Consider the following 27,630-nt stretch of genomic DNA (forward strand, 5'->3'; position numbering starts at 1 on the left):
GATTGAGGAAAGCGTTATGTGTGACTATGGAGTTGGGTCATGGCCTCTTTATTCTTTTGCTTACTAAAAACATCATCTGAACATAGTTTTCTCACTTGAACTGCAGCAGCAAACATCTCTGTGGGTGTTGTGTCAAGTGCCTGGCACAGAGTACCCTTCAACTCATGGCAGGTGGCATGATGTGTATAAAGGAAACCATACTCCTCTTACTGACATTGCATTCTGGGTTCTGTTGGCTTGTATCCCATCTTTTGTCCCTTCCCTGCTTCCCAGACTGAGAAAACCCTCTGGTTTTAGTATTCTTCTCCCCACCTCCCACCTCCACAGCATTCCAGCGGCCCTTATTCCTGCATTTCTTTCCCAGGCACAGCCAGACAAGGCATCAATTTTATCTGCAGCTTCGGAAAGACATTCTGGAGGAGAAGCTGTACTGCAATGATGAGACACTGCTGCAGCTGGCGGTCCTTGCCTTGCAGGCTGAATTTGGCAATTACCCCGAGGAGGTAGGGGTGGACACCTGCGGCCTGTGGTGGGGTCATTGGAGAAGCAGTTATAGGAAAAGGGAGAACTATTAGACATAGGGAGACAGACTTTGAGAAGCGTTTTCAGCATCTACCACTAAGATTGAGGTAAATGGTATCCATCCATCCACCCATCCACCCATCCACCCACTCGCCCATCCACCCAGCCAGCCATCTAATCCAACAAGCTTTCATTGACTGTTTTTACTAGGCTGTGGAGAAGACAAAGATGAACAAGTTAAATATATACATTGTAATGTAATTCAAACTAAGGTTTCTCCTAAAAACAATAATTTACTCAATTATTGACTTCCCATCATCATCATCCTTACCAACAGTAATAGACAACCTTTATTAAGAGATCACTCTGTACTTAGCATTGACCTAGATATTTTCCACTCAATCCTCATAGCACTGCCATTACTCACATTTTGTGGAAGAACAATCTGAGACTCATGTGGCTAGAGAATGGTAAAGTCTAAATTTGAGCCTAGATGTATCTGACTCCTAGGCCAGTGCTTATTCTGCTGGACACGCTGCCTCTCAAAATCTCTAATCTTTTTGGCCAAGCCCTGCCATGCAGCAGAATCACACATACGTTTCTTTGATTAAATTTCCCTGTGATGGTTCTGTGTTACAGTCCTCAGGGACTTATAGAGTCTACTGGTTATTATTTATTTATTTATTTTTCTTTACTGGTTGTTTAATTTGCAGATACATCAAAGTTGGGAGGGATTTTTTTTTAAATAATAAATTTATTTTTTATTGGTGTTCAGTTTGCCAGCATACAGAATAACACCCAGTGCTCATCCCGTCAAGTGCCCCCCTCAGTGCCCATCACCCATTCACCCCCACCCCCTGCCCTCCTCCCCTTCCACCACCCCTACTTCATTTCCCAGAGTTAGGAGTCTTTATGTTCTGTCTCCCTTTCTGATATTTCCTACCCATTTCTTCTCCTTTCCCTTCTATTCCCTTTCACTATCATTTATATTCCCCAAATGAATGAGAACATATAATGTTTGTCCTTCTCCGATTGACTTATTTCACTGGATGTTATTAATATCTTCACTTACTTAAGATTCAAAATAGGTACACCAGGCAGGAAAGAGGGACCAGCCAGGTGAGCTGTTACAGAGAGTAGGGCAACTTTGTTCTGAGTTCACAAAGCCTCCACCCATGTTCCAGATGAGTGGAAAGGGGCTTGGCAGTAGACCTCAACTGAGCCCAAGTCATGAGACTCAGAAGTGTGACATACTGTCCAAATGTGGAGTCTGCATCAGTAGAAGTGGGAGGGAAGACTGAGGAAGGTTGGGCTCCCCACCAGCCCACTGGGCTTTATCTTGACGGATTTTGCCATTGCCATATGACAAAAGCTGGGTGCCTCTAGGAAGTGCTTAACTCCCAGAAGATATACTCAAGAGAGGACCTGAGGACTACGTGAAGGAAAGTGAAAGGTTTAATCCCTATGCCCCTGAGCCTTTGCATGCTTTCCCAGCAGTGTTTGCACATCCATTGCCACCTTACCCACCCTCCAAGGCCAACCCCAGCCACACAAATTTCCTGGCCTCTTTACAAGTAGAAGGGACCCTCCTTCCACCTTCTGGTGTTTTTTGACATCTCCTTTACACCCCTTGGCCAGGAGAAGTGATGATTCAGTGCTGTCTTGATAACAAGTGACAGAAAATTCAGCTTAGATTGGCTTGAATAAAACATGTAACTCACTGTCTTGCAATTCTGAAGTATTCAGGTCCTCTCTACCCTTCTAGTCCTTTTACTTGCTTACTCAGTAGCTTCTTCTTGTCTACTTTTAGCCACCAGGACTGGGGTCCTAACCATGTCTAGGGCTTGCTGGGTGTAGGGTACTCAAATGACATCAGCAGGACTTGGGCTTCCTGCATCTCTAGGCCATGTTCTCTGCAGATTCGCATTCAGTGGCTTCTGGACTCTATCCTCTAGGTTGCAGCCTTACACCAAAGAGAGAAGGGATCTCTCTCTCTCTCTCTCTCTCTCTCTCTCTCTCTCTCTCAGTAATGCCATGGAAATCCTGTAGTTCTGTCTCATTGGTTCTGATAAAGTCATATGTCTACTCAAGCCAATCACTGTACAGGGAGCTACCATGCTCTGATTAGTTAGATTTGAGTTATATGGCCACCCTGAGAACCAGGGTAGAGTTCACACTATGAAGATGCGAGGAGACTGAGAGGGAGAAAGGATGCCTTCTGCTTCCAGAAAGAGAGGGAATGGTTGTGCATAGCTAAAAATATATGTCTACCACCAGGGAGCACTTAGTGGTCCATGATGCTACATCCTTGGCGAACAAAGGAGCTGTGTTTGGCTGAAGTTCTGAGTTGGCTGGGGTCATTTGGGTCTGGCTTTGTGTTATGGATGAAGTATGCTCCTTTATGATTTATATGTTGAAGTTCTAACCCCTAGTACTCAGAATGTGGCTGTATTTGGAGATGGGGTCTTAAAGAGGCAGTTATATCAAAATGAGGCTTTCTGGTTTTATCTTAATCCAGTCTGATCGGAGTCCCTGTACAAAGAGATTGGGACCCACAGAAAGACACCAGGAGCACAGGAGAGAGAGACGGTGTGAGGACTCAGGGAGAAGAAGGCAGTCTGCAAGCCAAGGGGAGGGGCCTCAGAAGAAACCAACCCTGCCCACACTTGATCTTGGATTTCTAGCCTCTGGAACTATGAGAGGATAAGTTTCTGTCATTGTCTTAAATGACAGCTTGTGGTATGTGTTATGGCAGCCCCAGCAAATATGGGAGGCCATATAACTCAAATCTAACTAATCAGAGCATGGCAGCTCCCTGTACAGTGATTGGCTTGAGTAGACATATGACTTTATCAGAACCAATGAGACAGAACTACAGGATTTCCATGGCATTACTGAGAGAGAGAGAGAGAGAGAGAGAGAGAGAGAGAAAGCCCTTCTCTCTTTGGTGTAAGGCTGCAACCTAGAGGGTAGAGTCCAGAAGCCACTGAATGCGAACCTGCAGAGAACATGGCCTAGACATGCAGATATACCTGGAATCTGGGAAGGAGAAGCTGTAGCCACTGCCAAGTGTAGATGCCTCGAAGAGACTCTGATCAATGTTCTTCATCCTCACACAGTGTGGGGCGGAGAGGGCAAGGTGTGTGACCTTTGTCACAGCTTGCCTGCTTCGTCTCAGTAACCGGGTTTAAGAGCAAGGACAATATCAAAAGCTGCTTGAGAACAGTGGCTTTCCAATGTTCTGTGCCATGCCCATGAGAGAGAGAGAGAAAGAGAGAGAGATGATAACACAATCCACACACATATGTAGCTAGAACAGAATTGAGGCAAAAACTTAGGAAATAAGATGCACCCTTTATATATGTGATACACACTGGTATTTCCTATTCTATTGTAGTTAACTTTAAAAATGCTACCTATGAATCATTAGCTCACTAATGTGCTACAAGCCGCAATTTGAAAAAACACTTTTTTGACTATGCCAGAACCATTTTGCTTTCCTCCCAGTCCATCTTCAGAAGGTGTTGCTATGCCCAGAGTCTTCCAAGGCCCTCCTTATGCCTTCACTTTGCTGCATTTTTCTTCATAGCATTTACCACTGCCTGGCATGGTATACATGTTTATTTACCGGCCATCTTCCACCTCCAGCTCCTTCTCCAGATCCTGTGGAGCCTCAACCTCTCTCACTGCCATGGACGAGAGTGGTTCCAGGACACTCTCTGCTGTCCCCACATGGCCCCCAAAGGCAGATCTACTCCTTTTCCTTTGTAGGTGTAAAGGCAACAGATTACACAAACCCACTCATTTGGGCCCTTACTCCCTCAATCCTCATTTATGGAGAGCCCGTTCCATGTTTGGTATCATCTAAGCCCTATGTCAACCCTGCAAAGCTGGTGTTATTTCCACCTGAGGCTGAGAAAAATTGCAGCTCTGTGAAGTTGGGTAAGGTACTGAGAGCCCAGCCAGGACTCACTTTGCAGGGCCTGGCTTCGTTGTGTGCCAGGCACTGTGGTGGGCTCATCAGAGCGTTTTGGGAGACCCAGACAGGAAGACCTGTCCCTGTGTCTGTGTCGTTGAGCGGGCAGGAGAGGAGGGCTCCAGCATTGTCACTGCAGCCCTAGCTGAAGTGGCCTGGAGGCTGGACAGCACTGCAAGCCAGATCTGGAACAAACCTTATGTGCCCCCCCAAGGGGCTTGTATTTTGTTTGATAAATGGTTCTGGTGCTAGGAGAAAAAAATTAATTTGGAAACCACTGTAGTGAAAGACTGGGACCCATTGAAGAATTCTAAGCAGGGAAGTGACATGATTACATTTGCATTTTAAAGAGGGAGACAAAGACATTTTGGTATAAAAATAAATCTCCTTAATCACATCTTGTGGCGGAACAGCTTTCCTCATGGTGAGCTCCCTTCTAGCCTCTGATTGCCTGTGGGGATTTTATGCAGGTGCAAACAGTGCCACATTTGAGTTGCATTCTGCTTTCCCACTTTATGGCAGATGTCTTCCTGTGGCCTTCCTAATAATAATTCAGGATGGTTACACGGTGCGCCTTACCTGGGTGGACCTTTGCTCACCTTTCCATCCTCTCACTGTTGGGCATCACCTGGAAGTGCCGTGTAAATGGTAATATTGTTACTATTGTTCCCATTGCCTCTGATCTTCCTCTTTTTATGAGTGACATGGAAATACATGTTTGTGTTAGGGCTTTTTAGTTCCATATTGACGTCTTCTCTTGGACATAGTCCTAGCACCTCCCACCAAAATGGTACATGCATTCCAGCTGATGAACCCGCATCAACGCATCACTGTCCATCACTGTTTTTTCCATCAGAAAGTGTGTGGTCTTTTCAGATTGACGTCTTTCACTTAATATGCACTTAAGTCTCCCCCATGTCTTTTGTCTTTCGTGGTTTGGTAGCTCGTTTCCTTTTAGTGCTGAATAATACTTTGTTGTCTGGATGTACTACAGTTTCTTTATCCACTTACCTACTGGAGGAATCTTTTGCTTTCAAGTTTTAGCAATTATGAATGAAGTTGCTATAAGCATCTACGTGCAGGCTTCTGTGTGGGCATGATTTCAGCTCCTTTGGTTCAATACCAAGAAGCATGATGGCTGGATCCTATGGTAAGACTATGTTTGGAAGACCAATTATCTTCTAAAGTAGCTGCACCATTTTGCATTCCCACTGGTAGTAGGTGAGAGTTCCTGTTGCTCCACATCCACACCAGCACTTGGTGTTGCCAGTGTTTTGGATTGGGGCCATGTTAATGGCATTCTGAAGGCTTTTTTAGGCAGAAGATTGCTGGGCAATTTCTTTCTGCTTGTGTCTGAGTCGAGCCCAGAACTGGCATGGGCTAACTCTCAGCTGAGGATTCTTAGTCCATGGCTACATGGGGACAGGTCTGTGCCACACCAGGAGATGGGGATGAAGTGGGTGATGTGCTCTTCTCTTCAGATCTCCCCAACAGGCCGACCTGTCCATCCCCAGCCCTGAGAAGGCAAGATCCTTACAGCTCCCAGTTGCCTTCCTCACAGGTAGTTGCCCTCAGCTATGGGGTAATGTCTTGCCTAAGTTTAAGCTGGGAGGGGCTGCCAGTGACCAGGAATTAGGAATCAGGAATACAAGGACAGGGTCAGCTTTCTCTGACAAGTTCTGCCTTCCTCATTCCTACAGTGGTCCCCAAGACCAGCCCCCCCCCAAAGCTTCTGCATACCTTTCTTTTTTTAAAGATTTTTATTATTTATTTATTCATGAGAGACACACAGAGGGAGAGAGAGAGGCAGAGACACAGGCAGAGGGAGAAACAGGCTCCATGCGGGGAGCCCGACGTGGGACTCCATCCTGTGACTCCAGGCTGAAGGCGGCGCTAAACCGCTGAGCCACCTGGGCTGCCCTCTGCATACCTTTCTGCTTCATGGTCTATATCAGGGAACTGTGCACTGGGTGATGAGTGGCACTGACCTAGCTGCTTGTGCTGGGGTGGCAGCCTCAGGTTCCCGAAAGAGCAGGCTGGTTGGAGGTTCAGGCTTGAGGTGAGGTGGGGTTGACAGATCTTTCTTGTTCACAGGACAACTGCTTAATCCCCTTCATGTGGAGAGATGGTGGCACAGCCAAGACTTCCTTTGTAAGAGGGGACGGTATAATAGGAGCACAAGCAGACAGAAATGCTAAATAAATAAAAAGAACCAAAGTGTTGGGGCCAGGGTTTTGCTGTGCCTTTCAAGAACTGGTGTGGCATCATGGGATGTGTGAGGACTTTGAGTGACTGAATCTTTTTTTTTTTAAAGATTTTATTTATTTATTCATTCATGAGAGACACAGAAAGAGAGAGAGGCAGAGACACAGGCAGAGGGAGAAGCAGGCTCCATGCAGGGAGCCCAACATGGGACTTGATCCTGGGACTCCAGGATCACACCCTGGGCCGAAGGCAGGCGCTAAACTGCTGAGCCACCCAGGGATCCCCTGGGTGACTGAATCTTGTTTCTGTCACTAAGTGGTGTGATCTTGGCCCTGTTGAATGACTTCCTTCCTCGTTCATTTTGTTCATCTTGCAAATGGTACTAATAATATCATCCTCATAGGATTACTGTGGGATTGAAGGAGCTAATGTGTTCTGAGGACCGCCTGGCATACAGAAGGGTCTCAAAGACAGGTGGCTCCTCTTATCTCCCTTCTACTCATATCATATGGTTTAGGCCAACTTCTAATACAGTAGAAAATACTATCCGAGGTGGGTACTTCAAGGGGACATCCTTGCCCTGGGGCCCTACCTGGGGTTTGGAATGCAGACAAGCTTCTCTTGTGCTCAGAGTCCTATAGAAGGCTTCTTGGTTATGCCATTTTTCTTCTGCATCTTCCCAGCAGAAAGAGAATAAAGCCTATTTTCGGGTTGAGGATTACATCCCTGCAAGTTTGATCAAGAGGATGACTGCTCTCCAGGTCCAAGTTGAAGTCTCAGAGATGCACTGTCTCAGTCCTGTGCTCTGGGGAGAGGATGCTGAGTTGGAGTTCTTGAGGGTAAGACTTCTGGTCTCCTGGTGGGGGGAGTGTTGTTGTTTAAGGGCACACAGCCAGCCCTTCCCTCTGGAGCTTTCTCTGGGGGGCCAGATATGCTCTGACCCACATGGAGGTATGATCAAGGGATTTGAGACCAAGGAGAGGCTTCTGGAAGCAGGTGGCATTGGAAATGATCCCCCCAAATGGGTAGGATTTAGTGGGCTGAGTGGGTATTGCTGAGCCTTTCTTTAGCCATAGAATTCACAGTCACTTTCCTCTAAGTGAGGAGATCACATTTCTCAGAGAGACATATGGGACAGCTACCCCAAACTGGGGTATGAGACAAAAGCAAAACCATTGGAAGACCTTAAGTTTCCAGCCTTCCAGGCAACTGTTCTCAGCACAGCACAGATGGTATGGTCCATGCAGCTAGGTATAGCTCTGGTCCACACTCTGCTCAGCCCTCAAGTGTAAGCAGTGGCATTTCAGTCCCCCATATTGGTGGGCACACACATAGCCTAGGATGAAGAGCTTTGCACACCTCACAACTTACCTGCTCTGGGCCAGGTGCTTCATGGAATGGAGACAGAAAGGACATGCTCCTTGCCCCCAGAGTATCTTGTCTCCTGGAGAGGACAGACAGGTACCAGAGTTGTGCAGAGTATGCTGTGTGATGAGAACAATAACAATATGTCAGGATAGGAGGGACTGCCACTCCGCCTGTGTAGATGGAGCTAGGGGCCCTCAGTTCCCCAGGGTAGGATACCTGGCTGGCCTTTAGAGCTGAGGAGGAATTTCAAAACAAGCTCCAGATTTGTACATTTCTCTGTACAAAAGTTTCCCAAGATGGATAGGAAATGTATCCGTGTTTTTGGCCTTTAATAGAGATGGACATTTGGAAGCAGAACTGTCCAGAGGAGATCTGGCCTTTCTTTTTGGTCTGCCACTTGGCAGATGGTAATACCTCAACCATGTAAACTTACAAACACTTCATTTGAGAAGCCCTGGTGGAAAGGTGCTCACTGCTTTCTATATTCCAGTCTTCACCCATGTTCTTTGTCTAGAGGATGCAGCCTTCCTTTGATGAGGGGCGAGTGGACTCCTCAAAGCCATGAGCACACGTCTGATGGAAGGTGGAGGCAGAACCACAGAATCTGTGGGGAGGCCAAGGACTTGAGCCAATGGAGGCCTCTCTGGGCCCAAAGATGCCCACCTGCTCACCCCTCCCCAGGCTCTCTGTGTCCCTCCTTCTCCTGGTTGAATGATGAAAATTGGTTGTGAAGGAAGCCACCATCTCATAATAGAAATACAGTGAGATTTTGTTTTGTCGAATAGATTTGACTTAATTTGCATGCCATCTTATCAGTTTCAAGGAACGCTGGGTTTTGAGTTCCCTGTGCTGGCTGGTTGGGCCTGCGAGGGCTGTGTGTCACCCCTGCTGCATGAGACACGAAAGGGCTTTGTGATCCCCATGGCACATTGGGACCCTTCTCGTTTGGGTGAATGTTAGTTAAGCAAAATCTAACGCCCCATCCATAATTATAAAAGTAACAATTTGCTCATGATTCTGCCCTCTGGAGACAGCACAATTCTATCTTCTTATATTCGTTCTCCTTTGTTCTGTGCCTTCACATGTGTATACACATTTAAAATTAGGTTTATATTATATATGCAGTTTTGTGTATTTTTATAATCCCATCTCACCAACATTTTGAAACTTTATTTTAAATCAACACATGGTGTACCCTAAGTTTTTTCTCAATACTCCATTGTTTGGCACATAAATTATTTTAAATAGGGGACTATTTTAAACAATACTGAGATTAGCACTTTTGCTACCCAAGTCTTTAGCTGCCTTTGTGCATAATTCCTTAGGGATAGAAGCTCATGAGTGGAATGCCAGCGTCTCAGGTTATAACCATTTGAACATTGCTGATAAATATTGCCAAGACACTCGGATTGCAGTCCTTTCTACACATTTCTTGTCCTCCCTACTAGGTTGTAAATGTCAAGGTCCCGAATCTTCAGGGCCCCTCACAGGCTCAGTAACTCCATAAACAGCCACTGGATTATTTAATTACAGCTCCTTGTGGCTCCTCTCTTCCATTATCAGATGCCTCTTGGCTTCCAGTTCACCAATGGCTAATTCTGCTAGTTCATCATCTCACCATCTCACGCTGGTAGACTTGGCAGAAATCCTATGTGGGTGATGCTGAATGACATGCTCTGTCAGGAAGTTTCACGACTACATTAGCATACTAATGCCAGAACAACCTAACCTGTTTGAGGTTAACTCCATGTTTTCCAAACCTCTTCAACCAGGGAACCATTTTTTTTTTTTCACAATAATGAGGGGTTTTGATATACTATTAAAACATTTCCTTTTCTTTGTTCTTTTTAGCTGTTGAAATCATAGTGCTTATATCCTGTGTTTTACTTCATTTAGCATTATAACATATGCATGCCCCAAATAATCACAAATGTTTTGTAAATGTGCTTTCTGAAGATTGCCTGATGATCCCTTTCAAGACAGTACTGCCTTTAGGAGATCTTTATCTCTGGGAGCCAGTCACCCAACCCAACCCTGCTAGTCTGCACCAACCATCACTAGAGAAGTGTTGGTCTTGATTACGCAGTACATTTTCTTAGGACAGATTGCCAGGAATGGAATCATAGGGTCAAAGGATATGAGTAGTTATGACTCTCTTGATGAAACAGTCTGCTTGTTCCAACAGTTTACAATACAGCAAGGATGCTGCATATGCTGGGAGCCAGGAGAGCCTGAGTCCAGTGTAAACCTGGCTGCCACTGTAGGGAGAAGGAGAAGATAGTGAGATGCCTCTAAGCACATGAAGATAAAGGAACCTCTGAGAGGACAATTAGCAATCACAACATGGAATGCCCAGGAGAGGTGCTCCAGAGGATTTCCTAGTAGAGAATGGAGACATAGATAATATTTATTTTTTTACCAATTGAAAATGCCCCTGAGGATCTTATGTATACTCACCCATGTTTCCAAATGTGATGGGAACTCTGTATGTTAGTTGCTAAGAGTGAAGACTCAGAAATAGACAGACTTATACTTCCATTTCTGGCTCCTAAGTAAATCTACTTTCTCATTTGAAAAGAGAAAAGATTGCTGTTGTGATTGCTGTAAAGATTAAACAGCATGGTACATGGGAAATGTTTTCATGGCGCTTTGCCATTTTATTTTTAATTTTTAATTTTTTAAAGAGAGAGGCGGGGGGAGGGGCCAAGGAAGAGGGTAAGAGAATCTTAAGCAGGCTCCACACCCAGCTTGGAGCCCAGTACAGGGCTGTTTCATGACCCTCAGATCATGACCTGAGCCAAAATCAAGAGTTGGGTGCTTAACCAACTGAGCCACCCAGGGCACACTGGTGCTTTGCCATTTAAACATTTTGTCACTCCAAGTACTTCAGGATCACATCCTTCTCTATATACTTAAAAAATAAAATAAAAACTAAAATTAAAAAAAAACTAAATTTAAATACTAAACAATTAAAACATGTAAGGGAGTCTAGCAAAGGCATCTTTATCCTAGTGAAGTCTAAGGCTTTAAATTTTTTTTGGAAATATCACATCAAATTATTTAAAAGAATTTACTTTATTGCTTTGGGATCACCCTAATTTAATACCTAAGCACATGCCTAGTCTGGCCATTGGATATTTCAGCATGAAGTGCTCAATAGTGTTTTGGATGCTACTGCTGATGACAACAATGGTGATGAACAGTGCCTCCAAAGTTAAAACAAGCAGGCTCAAGGCCCAGAAACTGAATCAACATCATATGAAGAGCTGTAGGCTCTGCGGGCAGTATAACCTGTCGGCAGAGATTATTAACAGAAGAAAAAAAGCACAGCAAATATCCTGAGAAAGGAGCTCTCAAAGTCATAATTTGTCCCTATTGTTATTACCCTGTCTGGGGGGTGGGAGAAATTGGCCTTGGCAGAGTGCTCTCTGTTGGGGGCAGGGGTAGGGATAGGATACCAGATCTCACCAATGAAACCCTTCTGAGAGGGAGCAAGAAGTCCCTGCTGTAAGTCCAGGTGCATCAGTCTTCTGATGAGGCCTGAAGTCTGCAGGTGAAGATGCAGAGGCTAGATACCAGGATAGAGATGTGATTACCATTCAAACATAAAAACATCTGCATCAAGTTTATACTCCAATCTCTTAAGAATCTGATGGGCCTGATGCAGTCTTCATCTCTGATTGACCCTCAGGACTCTGACAAAATTCATTATTCTGAGCTAGTGAACTGAGGACAGACCTTGGACTGGAGGGACCCCAGCAATGCACTGTGACATGGTGAAAGATGTCATTGCCAGTGATTGCTCATTTACTCTGCAGGATGTTCACGACTTATCTTGCTCTCACAGTGGTGCTGACCATCTGGAAGGGGCCTTTCCCTGCCTGGATCTCAGTTTTTCCATTTGTAAAATGAAGGGGTTGTAGCAGATAACATTTCAATAGACCTTAATAGACACAATTGGGAAAAGGAATCCCTTCCCTGGAGGTGACCCAGAAGAGTCTGAATTCTAAAACCTTGTTCAGAATATTAATATTCTGTTGTATCATTTTTATGGTAACTGTTCCAGGTGTTGCTTAGGTACTCCATGAAAAAGGAATCCTAGGGTTAATAAAATAGGAAATGCTATCATAGTAGAGGTGAGGAGAAATTCTGTAGTAAGGCGATCTGGTTAGCTCAGTGTTTTCCTAAGCGTATTTGGGCAATCCTACTCTTAGTTTTTGGAACATCTGTGAAAATGCTTTTCATGAATTGGTCTGAAGCCTATTATTTTAGGTTAGTGGGACTGTCTCTTCTCAATTGGCTTTTTTTCTTGCTCCAGGTCACTCAGTAGCTCCCAGAATATGGTGTGCTAGTTCACCACGTTCTCCCAGAGAAGATAAAGGGAGCAGGGGAGATGGCCTTGGGGATCTGTGCCAAGGATGTCATATTCTACGAAGTGAAAAACAACAGCAGAATTGCAACTTTGCAGTTTCAGTGGAGAGATCAGGAAGATTTCTATTTGTGTGAGTGTAGCTCAGTGGATAACTGCTTCATTTCCCTTTGGTCTGTTGCCCCCATAAAGGAGCAGCGGAGTCATATGATCTTCCCCTGACCAGATAAGCTCACAACCAGTACTGGGATACATTGTGGCGTATTTGAAAGAAGCCTACCAGAGGAGTCCCCAGGAGGCCGTTTCCTCCCCACCATTTCTTGCCAGGTCCCTGTGCACCCCCATGGGTAGCCATCAGCTGAAAACGCTATACCTTCTCTCTGGGTGGAGTTCTCCTGAAGTGGGGAATCCACTGATGCTGATAGCAAGGTTGGCGTTGGAAGATGGGAGAGGAGAGCCCCCATAGGTGGTGTGAAATCTGCCAAATTTTCAAATTTTTTCCTGTATGTTTTAAAATTTCCCTGTGCACACAGTGTCCTGAGACATTCAGCCTGTCTCCCACAGACTACAGGTGTGCTACAGGATGCTGGGGACTGCAGACCTTTGGTGCCTTTGAAAATTTAAAAGTCTTTTTTTGAAACAAAAAATCTCTGTTAAATGTATCACGTTTGAAATTGTATTTCAATGCCATTTGCATGAGTATTTATATACTTCCTGAATGTAGTTACAATAAATTTGCCACCAAAAGCATTATGTCTGTCCCCACAGCAGATTACTCTGGTACCTAATCTTCCTGCTTATCCCATAGTAGGTCACCCCAGTCAGTTTGCCATTTCCTTTTTTTTTTTTTTTTTTACTAAAACAGAGCAACTCATTTGATCAGTACAATAGACACAAAATGCTTACAAAACTGATACCGTGAGAATGCTACTCTTTCCTTTTTCTTTTTTTTTTTGTATTTTTTTGTTTTTTTTTTTTTATTGGAGTTCGATTTGCCAATATGTAGTATAACACCCAGTGCTCATCACGTCAAGTGCCCCCCTCAGTGCCCATCACCCCATCACCCCATCCCCCTGCCCACCTCCCCTTCTACCATTTCCTTTAGGTATGATTTCCTTATCAAACATGAAGGTCTTCATCTTTTGGCCCATGAAATAATCAGTTTTTTCTTTCTATTTAATTTTCTGTTAGGGTTTTAAGGATTTTCCTCCTGGTTAGATTGCTGTTTTTACTATCATTATCTGATGTTAGAGTTTCCTAAGTAGAAGGTAATTGGTTTAATTCATTTGCTTAATGTTTCCTTTGTTTCTTCCATCTTGTCTGTTGAAGTTGACATATTGTTCAAGCATGATTCTTGATAATGTTGCTTTTTTTTTAAGGTTTTATTTACTTATTTGAGGGAGATAGCAAGAGCAGAAGGTGGGGGAGGGGCAGAGAGAGAGGGAGAAGCAGACTGCTCAGGGCAGAGCCCAATGGGGGCTCAATCCCAGGACCCGGAGCTCATGACCTGAGCCAAAGGCAGACGCTTAGCCAACTGAGCCACCCAGGTGTCCCCTTGATAGTGTTTCATGATAAATTATTGTTTGTCTTTGGAAAAAAAAGCTTATATCTAAAAGTAAATAACAGAATTAAACTGAGTTCTTATAATACTTCTAATACTAAAAAAAAAAAAAACCACACACACACACAAAAACAAAAACAAAAAACTTATACTCTATCAAGAAACTTTTTCCCAAATATTTTTGACTATATCTGAAAGTAAAACATGTATTTGTAAGTTTTTAATAATTTTAATGATTCGACTTACTTTAATTCAAATGAAAGATTATTTGAGGAGTTTTAATTACTGAATCAATACTATTGCACTGCTTCCTATTTTCTTTACGTCATGGTTAACTGTTTAAATTTTTCTTTTCTTTTTTAAGATTTTATTTATTTATTCATGAGAGACACAGAGGCAGAGACACAGGCAGAGGGAGAAGCAGGCTCCATGCAGGGAGCCCAATGTGGGACTCGATCCTAGGACCTTGGGATCATGCCTTAAGCCAAAGGTAGACGCTCAACCACTGAGCTACCCAGGCGTCCCCTGTTTAAATTTTTCAATGTAATTTGTCTTAGGACATTTGTAAAACTGCAGATAACCTAAAATGTAATTTTGAAAATAGAATTTTAGAAGTTATAAAATTTAACAATCCCCTTAAGTAAGTGCTTTATTTTTAAGTTGATTGAATGTTTATAGACATCTATTTTCCTGTGACCAGGGAAAATTTCTTGATTAAAGCTGGAAAATCATCAGGTTCACAAGACAAACTTATAGCTTAAAAAACCCCAAAACGACTTTGCCACTAATTAGGATTTCCATGCCTTGATGACCATCCTCTTCCTCAGCACCAATGTCTTTTTTATGGAAAAGTCATCCCATGAAATTATGTCACCAATTGCTTGCCACAAATCAGGCATCTTGTACAGAAAATGACTGTCACTCTTCATGCTTCTGCGAGCACAAAATGTGGAACTCTACAAATAATGCAAGAATGAGCTCAGGAAGTTGGTTTGAAATTTGCCTAATTAATAACAGACGCCAAGATGTTTCAGACAATTGCAGGCCATTCATCTCACCAGCCAGCAGGGAGGTAGCAATAGAGTTAGAGAGAAATGCCATTAAGACATTGATTTGACTATGGTTGTAGGCATGATTGATTAAGACTGTGATTTGTAGGCATGTTGGCAGCCTGTCTGTGACAGAGACAACATTGGTTCAGAAGATTATCCAACTGAGAAAGTGTTCATTGTGGAACAAGGAACCTATCGTGTTTGTAACCATCCTGGGTTATTAGCAGTAGTTAAAACGCTCCTGAAGAATGTTGGTGGTATACATTCTGTTTATGTTTCCATATTATAGCACTTTGTAACATTTTCTCTAGAGGCAATAGAATTACAATTTAGACTTTCCATGCTGACTGCAAGTTGTTTTTATTGTTGATAAGATGCACAAAGCATGCAGCTTTGCAGAGAGACACAGACACACTTGCTCTTTGTAATGCTGGTATAGGTTTCTGTGCTGCAAGTGCAGGGAATCGAATAAATTCTATTTCATGTGATTCTCCATTAAAAAAAGAAAAATATTGTGCATTATATTGAGAATGCAGTATATACAGTTATAAAGTATACCCCTGATAGGACAGAACTGCCACTCAATTGGGATGTTTTTGAGAATTAAGTCACAGTCTTTTATTTCTGACAACTTGAAAGAGATTTCTGTCAGACTGGCCTCTAGCTCTGAACATTTCAAGGCTTGCTTTCCACACTTTACAAGACCCTGTGAAGACTTGGCTGGAGCCCCTCCCAGGACCCTCAGCTTCATGGCAAATCTGCCTCCGTCGAAGAACATCATTGCTCCACAAAGAGATATCAAACAAGATACACAAACTAGCGGGCGAACTCATAGCAGCAATAATAGAACTACAGGTGATAACATACTCAAAATGGTAAAACAATGCTTTGAAACAAAGGTGATTATGGAAGCACCAAGTGTGTACTGCGGCAACAGAGGTGTAAATACATTTTTTTTGTTTGTGCTGAAAACTCTGAGATTCTAGTTTTACATCATCTTGTTCAGAGAGCAGCTCACCTCTGTGAAAGTTTGCTTATAGATATGCATTTCTCATTAAATGATGTTACCGAAATGGAGAAGAAATCCAAACTAGGGATCCCTGGGTGGCGCAGCGGTTTGGCGCCTGCCTTTGGCCCAGGGTGCGATCCTGGAGACCCGGGATCGAATCCCACGTCGGGCTCCTGGTGCATGGAGCCTGCTTCTCCCTCTGCCTGTGTCTCTGCCTCTCTCTCTCTCTGTGACTATCATAAATAAATTAAAAAAATAAAAAAAAAAAAGAAATCCAAACTACTACAGTTGAGACCGTTTTCAGCTTTATGCCTAGAAAGTCCACTCTTTGTGCTGCTTAGTATCTTAAAGCATTAGTATCTAAAAGGAGAGTTTTGCCAAGAGTTTATGAGTTGAAAGAAAGATTGGTGTATGTGTGTGTGTGTGTGTGTGTGTGTAAATGATTCTCTTTTCTCAGATTTGTTAGTGAATAGTTATTATATTTTTTTTATTTTTTTATTTTATTTATTTATTTATTTATTTTTTATTATTTATGATAGTCACAGAGAGAGAGAGAGAGAGAGAGAGAGAGGGAGGGGCAGAGACACAGGCAGAGGGAGAAGCAGGCTCCATGCACCGGAAGCCCGACGTGGGATTCGATCCCGGGTCTCCGGGATCGCGCCCTGGGCCAAAGGCAGGCGCCAAACCGCTGCGCCACCCAGGGATCCCTATATTTTTTTTAAAATGACATACTCATCTAAATTTTTCTTTAAGATTTTATTTATTCATGAGAGACAGAGAGAGAGAGAGAGAGAGAGAGAGAGGCAGAGATACAGGCAAAAGGAGAAGCAGGCTCCATAAAGTGAACCTGAGGCAGGACTCGGTCCCAGGACCCTGGGATCGTGACCTGAGCCAAAGGCAGATGCCCAACTGCTGAGCCACCCAGGCGTCCCTCATCTAAAATTTTTTAATACCTGAGTGCAGTTAATATGCAATTGTCAAGACCATGTGAGAGCTTACCAATGTGTGCTGACAAAGTGGATGGATTCCAAGCAAATATTTAAATTTGGAAAAGCAAATACTCCACTGCTGAAGTTCAGGGGTCATTATAATTTAAATACTAAGAAAAAGTTATTAAGGCCAATAGGGTACTATCTGAGAAAATACATTATTTTTAAAAATACTATAGTATAGTTCAATTGAACTCCAAATCCACTCATGTTAGTAGAAGGAGTTTCAACATTACATTTGTCAGTGAAGTGAAAGAATATTTAGAAAATACTCAAGTTACTTAAAATGAGGTTATAGGCAAAAAAAAAAAAAAAACATTTCTCAGAGGAAAAGTAATGAATAATTACTGTCTTTTGTTAATATTTGACCCAGTGGATGGAGCTTCTGGGAAGTGGTGACTATTATGAATTAAAAGGGATTAGCATTAACAAGGATCAGGAGTTCCAGGGAACCCTTTCAGGCATAAGCCCTGTATCTATAAAAATTATCTTTCAAAGAGCAAGCTCAAGATTCTTACTGAAATATTTAGAATATCTAGAGATTTTATTTAGAAGTTATATATAAATTCATATTTAATATCATCTCTATTACTTTGCATTTTATTGTTTTTATTAACATTGTATATTGACAATAATAGTTACGGATTTTTTCCACAAAGGTCCAGATAGACAATCCCCTATAGATAATCCTCTCCAGTTTATCCCACTTAGCTGTACCATATTATTACTTTGTATGTGGGCCCTGAAAGTATAAATATGGGGAAGCATTTCTTGGTGATGTGACCTGAATTCTGCTGCATCCTAAGGACTCTTGGTGTGTTTCCTCATCTGTAGGATAGGGACAATTGTATGACCTACCTCATTCTGTAGATGAGATGAATTAATACCCAGAAAGCACTTAGAACAGAGCCTTGCCCATAAGTGCAAGAAATATGAGAATGCATATTATCTTTTCTTATCTTATTCTTATCTTATTTTATCTTTTCTATAACCCCACTAGCTGAAATTTTGTCTGCACCTTCTGGGAGTTTGTGCAATGAAAACTATAGATATATTTTATGGCCTTTCAAAGTGCACACGGAGGATTATGTTCACTCCTTGCTGAGGGCCAAGTGTGTACCTGACTCATTTCATATGCGTTTCACCTAGCTCCCTTCTCAGCAGTTGGCAATTGCCTGATAAACAAACACTGGCTTTGTGAATGAAGAAAAAAATAAGAAGAGGGTTTTTTTTTTAATATAAGAAAAAATAATAGGCCATGGTCAGAGAACATCTGTCATATACTTCTAGATGCCTAGTACCTTGAGACCAAACTGGAGGCTCCAGCATTTGATAGCTCTTTGGACAATTGTGCTTAAATGGATGGTCAGCATAATCAACATATGAAAGTCTGTGTTTGCTTCCTTCAGCGAAAGAAGTTCACCATCACAAGCAGCATCTCTGGGAAAAAGCATACATTTGTCACCAATTCAACAAAGACCTGTAAATATTTACTGGGACTCTGCTCTGCTCAGCATGGGTTTAATGCTCAGATGAGCTCTCTTCCAGTTGCAGCTGGTGAGTAGACGCTATATTCTCTTTTTTTTTTTAATTTATTTTTTATTGGTGTTCAATTTGCCAACATATAGAATAGCACCCAGTGCTCATCCCATCAAGTGCCCCCCTCAGTGCCTGTCACCCAGTCACCCCCATCCCCCACCCACCTCCCTTTCTACCACCCCTTGTTTGTTTCCCAGAGTTAGGAGTCTCTCATGTTCTTAGACGCTATATTCTTAACCTCGAGTTTGGAAGGTTATTTCATAAAACAATTTGTATCAGTATCTATAGTTGACCCAGAAACCTCTAAAAAGTTTTATATCTCTCTAATAACTCAAGAAATACCATTAAGGTGAAATGTATTTATTTTCTTCGACTGGTAAATGCTAAAATAGGTACGATGGCGGGAGGCGGGGGGGGGGGGGTCAGTGGGGTAAATGGGTACAATCTGTCTGAAATACAATTGGTAATATATATCAAAAGCCTTTAAAAAGCCCATGTCTGTTAGCCCTGCAATTTCACTTATAGACAAATATTTATCCAAAGGTGATAAATACAGAAGTTACATGGAAGTTGATGCTCATAGGTGTTCACTAGAACGTTATTTATAACAGTGTCCATTTGGAAGCAACCTAAATCTCCAAAGCCTTAAGATACATCTTTATAATTTAGACATTAAAGTCAGTTTCTGGGGAATGATGACATGTGAAATGCACATAATGTGGCTCTAAGTGAGGAAAAATGAAATATGAAGTCTTACTTCCCACTGATAAAACTTTCTGCAATGAAAATATGCATACTGTTTGTTTCAGGGTCACTGCCAGTGTGTATGGGTGTCACTACCAGTATGTACCTACTGAGCACTTGAAAGGTGGCAAATAGAACTGAGGAACTACATTTTTTATTTCATTAATTTTAACTAACATATTTAAATGTAAATGGCCCCATGTATCTCCTGCGCTGGAAAGCACCAACCTAAGCGCCAGGATAGTAACTTGGTTGGTTTTAACATGTTATGAAACAGAAAAGGAAGAATATGGAAATGAACCTCCCCAGAGTACCTTCATAGGTTTATTGTTACCTTTGTGGGTCAGGCACACAGGCACACAGGCACACAGGCATGATTGTTTTCTCCTTTGTGTCGTTTTCAGGATTTACCAAACATTCAACAATGTACATGTAATATTGCTTTAATTAGGAAAGAGACTACTAGGTCGGATGAAGCTACACATCACAGAACACTAGTTAATACTTCTTGAGTTTTTAAGAAGCACTAAGGAACTATTTATTACTCTTATTAGTACCAGGAGGTACTCTAAGCCCTTCTATGAATTATCTCATTTATGCTCATAATACGTTGTTTCCTTAAACTGCGCTTGTCAGGCAGCCCAACGAGGCAGGCACCAGCATTACTGAGGAGGTTAAGTAACAGGCTAGCTGGGAGGTGCTGGGGCTGAGGTTTGAACCTGTCTCCCCCTGAGGCTGGTGCCTAAGAACTTCACTCTGCAGTACAGCCTTTATCCTACCAGAACAGGGACTCTAGGACTAGAGAGGTTTGGCACTGAGCATTGGATTGATCATAGTTGCCGTTGATCTCTAAGTATTATTTTTTCTTTAGTTAGAAAAGAGAACAATTTAATAGAGTGGTTTCAGCGTTCATATTCAAACAGTGGTCTCTGCATGTGCATCACTCCAGAGCTTGCTAGAGATACGAAACCTCAGGCACCATACAGACCTACTGAATACATCTGCATTTGAAAAGGAACCCAAGTGATTTTGATGCACAGAAAAGTTTGAGACCCCCTTGCTTGGAATGTGGCCCTGGAGCCCAGTAGACTCAGAGCAGTAGAGTTTACTAGCTGCATGACTTGGGGCAACTCACTTCCTTTCCCTGAACCTCGGTGTTCTTAGGTGAGCACACTGGTGTCTGGTGGCTTTAGAGGAACAGTACATGAGATGTTTCTAGCTCTGTGTCCCATGTTCACTAAGTCTGTGTAGTAGTAACAGCAGCTTCTGCTTGTGGGGGTTTTGTTCAGTGCTAGCTGGTTCATGGGGGAAGAGGGGACAGTGAACACTGGGTTCTGGGAGCCTGGGATGAGGATCAGTCAGGAAACAAAATTGCTGAGCATTTGGATGCAGAACCAAACACAGAAAAAGGGGACATATGATTTGCAGCATACCCAAATAAATTATAAATATTTCATTGAAATCACATAGTGGCAGTTTTAGGGTGTTTGCAGGGAGCTGGAGATAATGAATGTAAATTAACTGTATTTTACCTGCTATTGCTAAGATACAATGTGAAACATCATCAATATTACTTTTATTGCCTGATACAAGTGAATGTAAAATATTTATAAAGGTCTGCAGGCTCACTTGTGAAACTAGTCCTTCTAAGCCAGCTTTGCTCATATTACTGTTTTCTCATACTCCAAATTCTACCTTCATAAGAGTTTTCAGGAATATAACATTGATATTAAAAGGATTATTTCACAGTTTTTCTTTTTTGGGCTGGGTTAATGTGATGCTATTTTCCTTTATTTTTTCTAGCTTTATTGAATTATTAGTGACATATGTATATAAGTAAGGTGTGCAGTATGATGGTTTGATACACCTATATACACTGCAAAATGATTACCACAATAAGATAGTTAACACCTCCAGTCCCTGCCATAATTATAATTGTTTTTGTGGTGATGACATTTAAAATCCACTCCCTTAACAACTTTCAAGGATGTAATACAATATTATTAACTATACTCACCATGCTGTATATCAGATCTCCAGAACTTATTCATCTTACAGCTTGGCGTTTGTACTCTTTAACCAACATCCCTCCATTTTCCCACCCTGCCCCTGGCTATGGCAACTACCATTCTCTTCTCTGCTTTTATGAGTTCAGCTTTTTAGATTTGGCATATGATGAAAATATACAATATCGGTTTGTCTGATTTACTTCACTTAGAATAATACCCTTAGAGTCCATCCATGTTGTCTCAAATGGCAAGATTTCCTTCTTTTTTATGGCTAAAAAGTATAATACATGTGTTATATACACATGTCCATTTCCTTTTCCACTCACATGTTGATGGACACTTGGGTTGTTTCCATGTCTTGCCTATTGAAGGTGCAAGGATCTCTTCAATGTAGTGTTTTGATTTCCTTCAGGTAGGTCACAGGAGTGGAATTTCTGGATCATATGGTAGTTCTTTTTCAATTTTTTGAGGAACCTCTATACTGTTTTCCATAGTGATTGCACCAATTGACATTCCCACTAACAATGCACAAGCATTCCCTTTTCCCCATATCCTCGCTGATGCTCGTGGTGTCTTGTCTTTTTGATAGTAGCCATTTGGACAGGTGTGGCATCTAATTGTGGTTTTCATTTGCATTTCTCTGATTAGTGATATTGATATTTTCATTTGCCTGTTGGTCACTTGCATATCTTCTTTGGAAAAATTAGATAATTTTTCTTTGCCTTTAAAAAAATTTCTTCATATTAGAAACTCTTTCTGCAGACACTATTTTCAGTGATTGCACCACCTAAGAACTGGCCATGTCCATCTCATGGCCCCATACGGTCCTCAGACTCAGCATGTCTACAGTTGATCTCATGCTTCCATACAAACTTCTCCACCATGATCTTTGTCTTGTTCAACTGAGACCACTCAACCACTCTGCAAGAAACTGAGTGGATGGGTGGGGGGTCTGAACCTGCCTCCTCCTGTCACATTCTGCCTCTTACTAAGGGCTCTCAAATGGGCTTGCCATTGGCAGTCATGTCCCCATAATTGTCTTGTGCTCAGCCTTCAAATTAACCTTTTAAAAGCACCAATATGATCGTGTTCTTCCACTGAAAATTTGCAGGGGGCTTTCTGCCATCTGCAGGGACAAGTGAGGACTTCTAGGATGGCATGTCAGACTCTCCCCAGTTTGGCCTGAACCTTGACATATGTCTTGCCTTGAGTCTTCCACTTTGCTTTCCAGCTATACTGCATGCTTTCTTTCAGGCTGAGAAAAATATCTCAAAGATGTCTCAGGTCCGTAATTAAGCCTGAGATCACTGTCCCTTTGGGCCCTGGTGATCAGAAGGCTGGGCATGTCTTGGATGAATCTCCCATACTGCTGTCTTTGTCTTTGTGTCCTGGGCACCTTCATTTCTAGTACAGACTGTGTTGTCAGCTGACTTGAGAACAGGTTCTGCTTTACCACCTACAAGCCATAGGACCTTGAGAAAATTACTAGCTCTCTTAGCCTCAAGTTCCTCCTCTATAACATAGGTATAATAGTATCTATCCCAACAGGGTCATTGTGAGGTTTAAAGGAGACCATATAGATAACACACTTACCTCTGTGCCTAGCACATAATACACATTCAGCATATATGAGTTGTTGGTGTTAATGTTACTGTTGTTGTTGCTTTGTGTCTAAAGGGTCCAAGCTCTGGTGTAAGATACTATACAACTCATATAAAAAGCTGTAGGTCATATTCAAATTGCTTAAGTTGCTCTTTTTTTGCCCACTGTGTATGAGTGATAGTACCAAAAATGCTTCATAGACACAAAAAGTTCTCAAAAAGTATTTTTGAAAGGCTACCTTTTTTAGTGGGAACAAACCTGGCAATGGACCAGACACTGTTGTAAAGAAGGGGTTTCTACTTGAGCATATAAATGCTCATGGACACCCTGGAAGTGGAAGGACTTCACCATGCTTTACATACACATACACACAGACAAAGCCAGAACCATAGAAGCACCACGTGCCAGAACACTTTTTTTTTCCTTCTCAGTTTTAGCAGAGAGCAGATGGCCAGAATTTAGTCATCATTTTCCTTTTTCACAATACAAACTAGGCTTTATAAAGCCTAGTTAATTTAAGGACTCTGTCAATCAAATCTCAATTTCTTATGAATGACATGAATAGTGAAGTGGTGGGAATCACTTACATGCATGATCTCGAGTTAGGGACGTCATTAGAGCCATTTATTATATCTTTCTGCATGAAGGAGAAGGGGAAGTTCTTCCCCTTCTAGGGGCTAGGAGACTCAATACATCTGATATGTATTCATACTTCAGAATGTGGATCTTAAATAATTATTACCAGGGAAATTAAACTGTATAGAGGTTAAAGATTATATTCTATAGGCCAGAGCTTAATCTTGGAGCCCAGGTAATTTGAAGATTCATTTGTTACAATGCTTATGAGGATGGTTTTGAAAAGGCAGTGAGCAGGATGGGTGGCAGCAGTGAATTTTCTACAAGATTCTTTCTATAAGTTTTATTGTGACATTGCAGTGAATGTTAATACCCATCAAAATCGTGGCTGAGGACCCTCAACTACAGGGGGAAGGAGAGCATTTCCTTTCCCTTTTTGTGTTTCTGAGGTTGCTTTCATTACTGTGTGCTAATTAGGAAGGTTTGGCATCCTCAGGACTAATTGCAAGCATCCCCTCAGTCAGCCTGAGGACAAATTGTGGAGAAAGAAGAGCAGCAATAGAACCTGGAGTCTGTGATGCCTTGTTGTTTCAAGAGTGATAGATCCAGCATCATGCTTGTATGTATTTATGTTGCTCATGTTTTTCTCCCAAATTTCAGGCCATGATAAATGTGTGCAAATGCCCAATGTGAGTCTTGCACACCCGGCCCAATCCAAGCCTCTCACTTGGATTCAGAAACTGTCGAGCTCAGAAAATACGCCGTTCGCACCCACACCCAGGCTGCGGTGACCGCAGGGGGCCCACTGCCCACGTTGCTGGATAACTTCGCTGTGGAAACCACCAAGGAGGCTATGGCACAGGGAATCCGAGGCAGGTGGGTTTGACACATCCATTCTCTGAGCCCAAACCATCTTGTACTTGGCACTCTGGAGCATTCCATACCTGAAGAAATTGTTTAAAGGATGTCAGATGTCTAAGGGAAGGATACATTCATTCACTAACAACTAATTCCATAGAGATTTCCTGGAGGCGGTCTATGGGCAAAGTCTATGCTGAAGTCTGCAGGGCAGACATCCCATCCCCCAATGGTGGAGAAAGAACTAGGTGATGGTACGAAACCGAAGAGGACAAAACAAAGAAGTCATAATAAGCCTAGTAAGTCTTATCATGAGCCAGGAACTGTTCCCAGCACTTACACACATCAATTGATTTTACTCTTGCCACCCTGCGAAGTGGTTTCTATCATCTCCCAGCTGTACCAGGAAAGAAATGGAGAGTTTGGGATTTGAGCACATGCAGCTGGCCCTGGAGTCCACACTCCTAATCTCTACATTATGCTGCTTTCTCTACTGATGGAGTGCTTGGAATTTGATTTGTAAGTGAAAATAATGAGCTTCTAAACACAACTTTACATTATAACACATGGATTCACAAACTTAAAAATAGCCTAGAAATTGGATTACACTTACATTGCAAGTTATATAAATAGCACAGATTCACAGGCAGCATGTGACCAATGAAGGTTACTGGAGGAGCTGTTTTTTGGAATGAATTATACTTTTGCTTCAGCAAGAGGGTGTATGGGTAATTCATCTGAGCTGTGATGTCTGTCTGTCTGTAGCTTACCTATAATTCTCTTATATGTATAAATATTATGCATCTCAAAGTAATACTTAGAAGATTATTGCCCCAAATTCTGTTGATGCAAATATGCCTCACCATGCACTGCAAACGACATCAGCAATGGTGGAGCAAGACTGTTGGTGTCATATCATTGTGTAACAAATGACTCTAAAGCACAGTGGCTTCATTAAAACATCAACCATTTTGTTATTCTCTTTCACAGTTTTCTGGGATAGAAATTCAGGCAGACCTTAGCTGGGTGATTCTTCTACTGCATGTGTCATTGTCTGGGGTCACTCCATGGTGTTCAGCAGAACTGGTCTGGAGGCCCCAAGATGGCTTTTCTTATACGTGTGGCCCCTTGGTAGGGATAAGCTGGGACGTTGAGTTCTGCTGAGCACCTTTCACTCTGTGTGGCCTCTGGGACCACATGGTGCTCCCAGCCAGGTAGTCAGGCTTCAACCTGGTGGCTCAGGGCTCTGAGGGCTTAAGGTGAGGCTGTCAATTTTCTTAAAGGCTGGGCCTGGAGCTGACACAATGACACTTTGGCCATATTCTTTTGGTCAAATTTCTCACAGGTCAGCACAGATTCAAGGGTAGCAGAAATAGACTCCATCTCTTGATGTACATCTCTTGATGTAGGAGTGTCAAAGAATTTGTGTGAATTTTGATTAATTAATTACATAATATTTATTTTAAAAGATTTTATTTATTTGAGAGAGAGAGAACACAAGCAGGGGGACCAGCAGGCAGAGGGAGAGCAGAGCATGGGGCCTGATGTGGGGCTCTGAACCCTGAATCTCAGGACCCTGAAATCATGACCTGAGCCAAAGGCAGATGCTTAACTGGCTGAGCTGCCAGGTGCCCCAATTTGTGGCCATTTTAAATCTGTCGCTCAGATTAACAGTACTTTACAACACTTTATAAGCCTGAAGAAGCTGTGCCTGGCTCAAGGCCACCTCGAGAACGTGCTGACTGCAAAGGATCTTTCTTGAGGTGATGGGCTTCCAGTGATTTGCCAATGGGCTCACACAGTGGGGGCTTAACAGCATTGCAGGGCAGCTGGCCTTCTCTATAGAAAGCTGAATTAGAGTCTTCAGTAAATCCTGCTACTACTCTAATTTTAGTTTACAAATGCCAAATTTTCAGAACCCTTGATATATCACTTCAGAGGTTACTAATAACCCTTGCATGGAAAGGGAAATTGAGTCCTTGACTGTCTGGAAGGTCCCCAGAAGCACAGCTTGAGACAATGACTGGGTGCAGGTGGCTCTGTGGAGGTGGTGCCAGGAAGCAGGAGGGAGCAGGGAGAGAGACAGGGAGGGAAAATTTTAAAAAGGAGGGCAGACTGTGGCTCAGTCTGTTCGGCATCTGACTCTTGGTTTCAGGGCAGGTCATGAGCTCATGGTCATGGGACTGAGCCCCACGTCAGTCTCTGCACTTAGCCAGGAGCCATCTTAAACCTTGCCCTCCCTCTCTGACGCTGAGGGCAGTGCCATTGAAGTAGTTGGTGTGGGTAACCGGGGCTGTATTCCAATGAGAAGTGTACAGAAGGCCTCCCAGAATTGTCTGTCTGAAGGACAGGCAAGTGGACGCATAAGTACTGAGTCCTAGCCCCTCTCTGCTGGAATGTTATCTGTGGGAGGCCCAAATTCTCCTGCACTTTTAAGCAAGGTGGGGATAGTGGGGGAGGAGGGCACCCAAGATGTACAAGAGCCTCTAGTCCAGAAAGAGGACCATACTGGACGTTGTCAGTATGGGCTGAGCCTGAGCTCACGTAGACCTGCTCACCATTGTTGTGGCCAGAGCCTGAGCTGGGCCACAGGCTGATGTTCATCTGGCTCTGTCCGGCTCTGTGGCACAGATGAGATGTTTAGCATGTCTGCTGTGTCTGGTACAAAGATGACTCAGCTGAAGATCCCCTTCAGACAGGGTACTGGAGGTATTGGAGCCAGCTCACTGTCTGGTTGAAGTGCACTGCTGATACCTGCTAAACCAGCAACTGCTGTGCGAACTTGACCAAGTGAGCTGACATGTGCCTCAGTTTCCTCACTTGTCAGTGGTGATGACAGCCCCTGGACAGCTGTGGGAATTAAACAGTGTTAGGAAACACTGAACATGGGCTGGGTCTGTGGTCAGTGTCCTGATGTTGGTCCTCTTCCCCTCATTTTTGGGGACATGGAAGGAACACAGACCCTCTGGGGGTCTGTGAAGTCTGTAGGGTCTGCGATAGAGTGGGTTAAACCTTTAAAGCAGGCACAGATACAAGTTATTGTTCCCTTGAGAGTAAGGTTATTTCCTAGTTAGGGGCTTGGGAAAGGGGCCTGTGATGCCAGGTCAGGACTGCTAGGAGGTTGGGGCCCAGTGAGAAGGAGGGGAGAATGCTGTGAGTAAAGGTCCAGTTAGTGTTGCTAGAAAAGTTGGTTGCTCTGTGCCAGCCCTGGGCTACAGGCTGAGGATGCAGTGGTGAGCAGGACGGACACA

The 27,630-nt window shown here is 42.9% G+C and overlaps 1 protein-coding gene across 1 annotated transcript in view; it reads left to right on the forward strand.

Annotated features, from left to right (window-relative positions):
- The window catches only part of FRMPD2 (FERM and PDZ domain containing 2), a 113,387-nt gene that overhangs the window by 53,164 nt on the left and 32,593 nt on the right, over positions 1-27,630 (forward strand). Inside the window, 7 exon segments of the mRNA XM_077878645.1 lie at positions 365-503; positions 7,387-7,542; positions 12,390-12,573; positions 15,027-15,028; positions 18,461-18,608; positions 24,182-24,307; positions 24,310-24,397. Of these exon segments, the coding sequence (XP_077734771.1) occupies positions 365-503; positions 7,387-7,542; positions 12,390-12,573; positions 15,027-15,028; positions 18,461-18,608; positions 24,182-24,307; positions 24,310-24,397 (843 nt within the window).

Source organism: Canis aureus, chromosome 29 (genome assembly GCF_053574225.1).
Source record: "Canis aureus isolate CA01 chromosome 29, VMU_Caureus_v.1.0, whole genome shotgun sequence".
Lineage (NCBI taxonomy): Eukaryota > Metazoa > Chordata > Mammalia > Carnivora > Canidae > Canis > Canis aureus.